The sequence below is a fragment of the Carlito syrichta genome, unplaced genomic scaffold (assembly GCF_000164805.1).
Source record: "Carlito syrichta isolate Samal-C Ts95f unplaced genomic scaffold, Tarsius_syrichta-2.0.1 Scaffold316494, whole genome shotgun sequence".
NCBI lineage: Eukaryota > Metazoa > Chordata > Mammalia > Primates > Tarsiidae > Carlito > Carlito syrichta.
This window is the reverse complement of record NW_007260590.1, coordinates 458,462-467,482: the sequence shown is the minus strand read 5'-3', so window position 1 is coordinate 467,482 and position 9,021 is coordinate 458,462. Positions and strand designations below refer to the sequence as shown.

At 37.5% G+C, this 9,021-nt stretch overlaps 1 protein-coding gene across 1 annotated transcript in view; it reads right to left on the bottom strand.

Moving 5' to 3' along the window:
• Positions 1-440: 440 nt before the first annotated feature.
• LOC103277169 (metabotropic glutamate receptor 7-like) overlaps positions 441-9,021 on the bottom strand; it is a gene marked incomplete at its 3' end in the record, with an annotated part of 254,759 nt that continues 246,178 nt past the window's right edge. Inside the window, exon 7 of the mRNA XM_021707312.1 lies at positions 441-580. Within this exon, the coding sequence (XP_021562987.1) occupies positions 441-580 (140 nt within the window). The remainder of the gene's footprint in view (positions 581-9,021) is intronic.

Genomic DNA, 9,021 nt, shown 5'->3' with positions numbered 1-9,021 from the left:
AAAGAAAAAGAGTTTATAGAAATGGCTAACAAGGCAATTATGCAGATAAACTCAATATAAACCAATTTGACACACTAAAATAAAATAATAATAAAAAACAAAAAAACCACCAAGAAAAAAGAAAGAAAGAAAGAGTTTGACTAAGAGAAAGATCTTGTGAAATTGTTTGTTGATAACATTATTGTTAAGCAACCTGAGTCTCAAATGAGTAAATGAGATAATCCACACAGGCGCTGAAAATAATGCAGAAAACTCAATTCGTCTTTCACATCATCATCACCATCACTGTTATATTAACTTATTATCGATGCCCATAATAAGTTGCAAGTTCACTTGTGTATGCAACCAGTTATACAAATAAGAAACATTTCTCTAACTGAGCAAAGTAAAAGTGTATTCATTCATCATATGCGGGAAGAAGAGGAGCAAATAAAACTCACATTCAGCTGAAGTTCATCTGTCCACTGCCCAATCAGACGGTAACCAGGGTTGGTGGTGTTTGTCGTCTGATACTGAAAGATGTCATAACGCCCAGGTGCATCACCATTCTTGTTAAACATCACTGGAGTGCCAGCGCTACCTGAGGAAGACAAAAAAATGAACGAGTTTAGAGTTAGACAAGATTCCTTCTATCTCTTGTGCTATGGGCGACATTCTGAAGAAGAACATAGTCAGACAATATCCCCAATTGTTCTACAGGTTCCCCCAAAATGGTCCCTGAATTCTTGAACAAGGTATCACTATGACCTGTTGCTTCACAATCTAGAAAGTGAGAAGAAGACAACCTGTCTCTTCTTTTGCATAGTTTCACTATCTCTTAGTTTTTCTTAAAATTCATTCTAAGTAATAAAAGCTATGTGCATTTTGGGGGGGGGGGCAAAAAACCAAAGTTCTCTTTTGGAGGGTAGGCTTCTTGTAGTTCAGCCTTCCCCCACTAGGTAAGTGTTCTAGGAGCCCATCAGCATTAGTGTACCAGCTAGCATTGTTGTGAGAGGCTGAGATCAACTTCGGTGAAGTTTGTTTTGTTTTGTTTTTTTGAGTTTCTTTCAATGTAATTATCCATTTCATGACGGGGGATTTATGAGCACACCTGTCACACTACACTGAGTGTTCAGCAGTTTTTGATAAAAAAAACCGGCATGACTCCCATGCTCTACCTTCCCTATTCACCAGATCTCACCCTGAGTGACTTTTTAAAAATTTGTTTCCCTGGATGAAAAAAGTCCTCAGAGGGAAGCGTTTTGCCACTGTGGAAGAGGTGAAACAAAAAAGGCAGAAGCATGAATACTCATCAGAATTGATGAGTTCCAAAACTGCTTTGAGCAGTGAAAAAAGCATCTGGATAGGTGTATTGCATCCAACAAAGAGTACTTTGAAGGTGACTGAAGTTTAAACATGTAGGAATAAATACAAATTTTTAAATAAATCAATTCTGAGGTTTTTTGTATTTTCAGAGACATGCTTAAGTTTTATCATGCTACTGCTGCTAATTATGATGATTATACTAGTTTCCATCTAACACTAAATTGTGGTCTGTAAAGACTTTCAAATATATAAATAAATATATTAGTTACTAGTCAATTTTAAAAAGGTGACTATAATTAAAAAATAAATAAGCAGCAGGGCACAGTGGCTCCTGCCTATAATTCCAAGCACTTTGGGAGGCTGAGGTGAGAGGATTGCTTGAGCCCAGGAGTTCAAGATTATCCCGGGCAATGTAGTGAGACCTCTCCCTATAAAAAAAGTAAAAAATAAATAAATAAGCAAAAAGTTTATTTAAATATGTATCTGTATACTCATTGCATTTTAAAAATTTTTTGCTGATTGTTTCTAATTTACTTTATATGATAATCAGTGTAAAATGCTTAGCAGTATGCCTGGTAAGTGTTCAATAATTATTAGTTTTCTTTTCAACCTCCCATTTGGGTCTTCTTAAAATGTCCATTTTAAGATACAACCTGTATACCTAATCCTGAATTGTACCCCACATCTTTCAAATAAAAAAACAAACAAACACACAACTAATTATTTTGGTAGAATTAGATGCTGAAGTTAATTTTAAAAGACTAATGCATTTATTGACTATACTTATCTGGTATCTGCATTTATCAATCTATTTGCTCATACTTAATACATAAGTGTATAAAGTTGGAAGAGTGAAAGACTCATTATTAATCACATGAAACAACTGATAAACCATACATAAAAAATTCAAGACACGATTTTTGATTAGTTTCAGCAACAGTTACAAAAGAATCACAAAAAGTTGAGGGTTATTTCTTTCATGATCCCTTGGAAACAGAAAAAAATACCAATGACCTCATAATATGTGGCTGGTATCTGTCTATAGGCTAATACTAGATCAATCTTCCTAGCAGAAAGCAATGTTCTATTTCCTATCATTTATAAGGAATATTCTTTTATAGATTCATTCACAAGGAAAAATCTTTTAAAGATTCTTTACAAGCTGGAACAGAGTCACTAATAACAGACATTCATTCTATTTGTGGGGATGGGATTAGGGGGTGGGGTAAGTCTTAAATAGTAAGCATGAGCACTTTTGATATGGCTCATTATAAACTTAAGACACTAATGGTGGCAGCGCTCTGCATCTAGTAAGCAAAGTCTAGCTTCTGTAGAATCTGGGCCAACATGAATATTTGTATTAATGACATGGGTAAAAGAAAAACTAAGGTATGCGTTTTGATTTGTTAAGTGAGGCATTTGAGTTAGATTCAGTGTAGTCTGGCGTGAACACTCAGATAGAATGGTGGAGAGGTTTATTTCCACAGATCCCAGAGATAAGAGAGATGCAAGTCTCACAGAGCTAATAAAATCATGGACACAAGCACTTAGTCAGTGGGTGAGGAGCTGACAGAGAGGAAGGGGCCTGTGGGCTGAAAAAGTCTTTACTGGAGGTTCAAGGCATTACCTAGGTATATTTCCTGTGACAATGTTGGATTCCTTAATTTGAAGAGAGCGCGAGACTATGTGTGGTTAGCTCAGGGGTTACATTATTGAGCTTACTGGGCTTAAAGCACAGTAGAATGCTCAAGGGGTTCAAGATATAGCCTTATCCATTTGGGACAAAAAAAAAGGAAATGGGCAGAGATTGCCTCAAAATAAGCAGGTCAAGGATGACAAGCCAGGGACAGGTTAACAAAGTTGATGATGAGTCAGCATGCATATGAATGAGAGGAATGACGGCATCTTAACCAGACAGGGGAAAGTATGCTCAAAATGACAAAAAAAAAAAAAAAAAGCCACTACTTGAGAAAGCAGGCATGACAGAGTGTCCCCACATAACAGAGTGTCCCCACTTGAATAATCACTCAGTACAACAATGAAGTTAAAGTTAATATAAGGGTCCAGAAAGAGGGACAATGTATTGGGTCATGGGAGTTATATGAAGTTGCAACTCTGTGCTGGAAGTTATTCCAGCTGAAAGGCGAGTAAATAAGATGGAGAAACAGTTAAGCAACTGCACACCTTTCTACAATTACTGGTCACAGGATTTTATGACATCCCTGAATATGAAAAAGAAAAAAAATCAGAGCTTGTGATAGGATGAACAGAGATTGAAGTATGTCCAGGTTCTGATCCACAGAATTTGTGAATGTTATCTTCTATGAAAAAGGAACTTTTCTGATGTGATTAAGTTAAGGAGCATGATGAGAGGATTATTCTGGATAATCCGGATAGGCCCAATGCAATCCCAAGCCTCATTAGAGGGAGGCAGGAGGAGTCAAAGGCAGAGGAAGGAGATATGATGATGAAACTGAGAAGTTGCAGGGATTTAAGAAAGGGGTCATGAGCTAGAGCGACCTCCAGGAGCTAGGAAGGCAAGGAAATGGATTCCCCTACAAGACCTCCAGAAGTAACCAGACTTCCCTTTACCTTAACTAAAGCCCAGTGAAATCTGTGTGGACTTTCAGATTTCAGAACTGTAAGATAACAAATTTGTGTTGTTTAAGCCATCAAGTCTGTAGTGATTTTAAGTGGTAGTTATAGATAACTGCTACAGAGATGGAGTTATAGAAAACTGCTACAGAGACGGAGAACAAAGAAAATCATCCTAATTTTATAGGTTTAGAGAGGGGAAGTCACTTGCCCCAGTCACTGAGCTAATGAAACTAGAATAATGATCAGTAACTTGCTTTGAAATATTCTAGAATGAGTTTAAATTTCAGGTCCACCACTTAATATATGTTTGACCTTAGCAAGTTATCATTTCATCTCATTCTGCTTCTGATTGTCACACGTAAGACCTTTCTTATAGGGATTTAGTGAGCATTAAATGTAAAAATAAATATGAAGTACTTAGTTCTGTGCATATTCTATACTAAATACTCAATAGATGGTAATTACCTTATATAATTTTTATTTTATTCTATTACTACTATTATTGTTATTTTTGGAGATGAGGTCTTGCTTTGTCACCCAGGCTGAAGTACAGTGGGGTGATCATAGCTCACTGTAGCCTCATACTTCTGGACTGAAATGATCCTCCTGCCAAGGTCTCCCAAAACGCAGGGTTTATGGGCATGGGTTACCATGTCCAACTAAATATGGGTTTTTTTAAATCATCATTTTGCTTGCTTATATCTCAAGACCAGACAAAACACATATTTTCAGTTATTAGACTAGTATATTTTCCAGTGAGCCAAAGTTGCTTCCCCTAACTTGTATCTAATTTAAATTTCTCCACAACTACAAACTTTTTATCTTCCAAATAGCAGTACAGCTCACCTGGGAGTAGATACTGATCTCTTGTGAGAAATGTTGCTTTGATCCCATACACTTGCATCAATGGCTATATCTGTGTGTGGCCAACGGTACCATATCTTTTTTTTCAGCTTTGGATCTTTTTTCTTTTATTTTTTATTTTTATTCAAAGATGGGGTATACCCACATCTTTAAAATAAACAAAAATAAATAAACAAATTTAAAAAATAGGGTACAATTCAATAGTAGGTAGATAAGTGGTCACCTTACAGATAAAGTTTGGGCCACCTTCTGGTCCCTGTTTCACCTGGTTTGAGATCAGGTGCCCTTATTGATGTTATGTGCCCTTCTCCCTCCCCTGGCAGTGTCTCACTACTGCCAATGTCTTTATAGTATTACGATAATGCTTAGGGTTTGCTTATGAATGAGAGTATGTGGTACTCAGTTCTTTGTTTCTGTGATAAATCACTGAGTATGATAGACTCTAAATCCATCCAAGTTGCTGTGATGTCCATGATTTTGTTCTTTATGGCTGCATAATATTCCATCATATATATGTACCACATTTTTAAAATCCAGTCTACTTTCGATGGGCAGCATGGTTGGTTCCATGTTTTTACCATTGTGAATAATGCTGCAACAAACATGCGTGTATAGGTAACTTCTTTGTAGAATGATTTGAGTTTCTATGGGTGTATTTCCAGAAGTGGGATTCCTGGGTCGTATGTAAGGTCAAATTTTAGAACTTTTAGGAATCATCACACTATTTTCCACAGAGGTTGTATTGGTTTACACTTCTACCAACAGCAAAGGCACCATTTCTATGTGAGTTTTCTATGTTTTACCTTGGCACTACCCCCATAGCCCACAAAGGCACTTACTTTATTATAATAGGAATCTCATAAGCCTTCTGTGCGTTAGGATCCAAACAAGCCTTTCCAATTTAGGGAGAAAATAAAAAAACATCAATAACAACAAAAGGTTTTTAATATTGATATCTGGCTTTCAGCAGACCTTCTAACTACATAAGGAGAAGAAACAAAATCTGGATTTCACATGTTATTAGCAAGGAAATGAGAATCCTGTCATTTTGCAGGAAGACATTAATATTCAGATACCCTTCTTTCCTTTCACGTTGGATACTAGGATTCACGTTATGCTTTGCTATAATTCTACAGCCTCTAGTCATTAAATAATATGACTCGGCTTTTAATGGTCTTTGAGAGGAAAGAGGAAGACTACTGGAGGCCTGGGGCTCTTACAAGAACTCAAGCACACCAGCTCAACATTCATCAGAATGGGCCACATTGTCTAATCTTCCTTCTTACAATCATTTTTAGGAGAAATGATTCTTGTCATGCCCTTTCCATTCTCATTAAAGTTTATGTGAAAAAAAAATTAAGGGAGAGGGGCTGAATACTTTATCTAAGTGATGACTTGTAATAGCATATCATGTGCCTTTGACCTTTTTGATGGATTCTATAATGCAACCGGCTTATTATTACCAGTTTTTAAAAAAATCCCCACAATTCCTTTTTAACAGCATCCCTGAACTTTTTAAAGGAGAGAGAAAAAAAAAAAGGACACTGTGCTCAATGAATTCTCTCTCTCTCTCTCTCTCTCTATATATATATATATATATTTTTTTTTTTTTTTGAGTTGGAGTCTCACTCTGTCGTCCAGACTGGAGTGCAGTGGCTGCTCCCGGCCACCGCAGCCTCGACCTGCTGGGCTCTGGTGATCCTTCCGCCTCAGCCTTCCAAGTAGCCAGAATTACAGGTGCGCTACCACGCCCAGCTGATTTTTTTTGATTTATTGTAGAGATGAGGTCTCGCTGCCCACCCGCGGGCTCAGGCAATCCACTCACCTCAGCCTCCCAAAGGCACGGAATTACAGGCTGAGCCACTGAGCCCGGCTGAACTCTATATTTTAAAAAAACCAAAGAAGTGCAGAGAAAAGAAAGAAGTTATCAGAGGGGAAGTGATCACCCACAGAGATGACCACAGGCACGAGGGCCAGAATGCAGATGTACTAAGGCAAAGAAAATAGAGCCATTTGACAAGATGGGTAACAGGGAGGAGAAGACCGATGACAGAATGTATTCAAGCCTGAAATCTCTTCTACTAAATGAGCATATCTAAACGAAATTCCTTTCTTCCCTGACAGAGATGGATTAGGGATTTAGATTGTCCAGATGCCTAAACCATCCTCTGCATCAAAGTATTTACCTGACAGACTTTTTGAATCCATTTTGCCATCCCATGTATAGATTCCAGAAATGCTGTTATGACTTGTGCTTCTATGATCAACAAACCACCCTGAATTTTTGGTGCTCAAAACAATGACAATATGTATTTTTGCAATTTGGTCAGAGCTTGGTAAGGACAGCAGCTCTCTGATCACTCATGTCAGCTGGGGCAGTTGAAGTACACATGTCTGACAGTTGATGCTGGATTTCACATGGGATACTCAAGGGGTTGTGGCTGGAACAGGTGGCCACGTCTTCTGTCAGTGTGGTATCTTTCCTCACAGCATTGGAAGGCGTTTATTGTACAAATGTCCTAAGAAAATCAGGCAAAAGCCCTTTGTCTTAGAAGTCCCAGTGTCATTTCCACATTAGTCACAGACTTACCAAAATTCAAAGGGAGAAAACATGGATCTTACTTCTTGATGAAGGGAGCTAACATTATGTTACAAGAAGAACACATAAGATGTGGAATCTTTACAAGATATACCCTATGCCAATTCTACTTCTGGAAACTAAGAACTCTATATACAGACTTATACCAAACTAAATCCCTCATTGTATAGCAATTTGTAAAGCTGTTATTCCAGAACACCAACTTTGCTAATGGCCAACATAGAGATATCTCAAACAAATTTGGGCTCAGGACTATGCATTCATTTGGGATGCAGGAAAAAATGGCTAGGAGTGATAAAGACTAAATTAGCTATATTTTCCACTCAATGCATAAGGATGAGGTTAAGTATCTGGTGAAGTTATAGCAACACTTTTAGGGTACTCTATTATCATTTTCTAAATTGATACTTGGGTAAATGTGAAGGTCACAGTTATTAAATTGTACTCTGCTGGTCTAGTCCTAGGGGTACAGCAAATTTTGTGCTAAAGTCACAGAGAAGTATAATCTCAAGCTTACTGAGACAGAGAAAAATCAAATTCTCCTAAAACATGCAACAGAAAGGATAAATTCTTCACAGTGGACTGGAAAGAGACTTGAGTTCTAGATCTGGCTCTGTTATTTGATGGCTGTGAAGTCATGGACAAATATTTTGTTTTCTCTAGCATATGATTTATTTATCTAAATATCAGGAAATTTAATGATAATATTGTCAATTTTTTTCTCACTCTCACACATGCCCACTTAAAGTGACATGGGACACAATGATTAATTTAGTGCTCCTTTTTTTTTTTTTTTTTTGCTTTATAAAACTTTTGATCCCTGCCGTCAATGAATTTTGCAATGCCCCAGGAGCTAGAAGTCTCTTGGCTGTCCATGTGAAAGAAAAAGATATCCTCAGAAAGATGATGTTGACCACACAATATGATTATAGTGATGACGAAGAGAGAAAAAACTGACTCTGCCTATGAACTCCCACAGAAACTTAGATCTAAGATGCAGAAGTAGGAACAATGCAGTAAAACCTTCCTCGCAGCCACTTAAAGAATAGTCAAGGAAGCAGATTGTAAAGTTTATCCTATAACATCATCACCACCTAGCTATGTCTCTGGACATCATGATTCTTGACTTTTCTGTGAATCAGCTTCCTAATCTGTTAAAAGGGGGGAAATAAGAGTGTCTAAACCATCATGATGATTTGAAGGGTAAATAAGGCAACACACAAAAAGCACTTAGCACAGTTTCTGGCACACAGTAATTATGTAAGAAACATAAGCCCTGTGTCCAGTCTTAAGCTCACCAATTCTGGTAAACAGACACTTCTCAAAGGAAGACATCCGAGCAGCCAACAGACACATGAAAAAATGTTCAACCTCACTAATCATCAGGGAGATGTAAATCAAAACCACACTGAGATACCACCTAACTCCATTCAGAATGGCAATTATCAATAACAAAAAATAACAGTTGCTGGAGAGGGTGTGGCGAAAAGGGACCACTTCTACACTCTTGGTGGGAGTGCAAACTAGTACAACCTCTGTGGAAAACAGTATGGTGATTCCTAAAAGCTCTAAATATTGACCTTCCATATGACCCTGCAATCCCCCTGCTGGGAATATACCCTGAAGAACTCAAATCACTCTATGAAAAAGATACA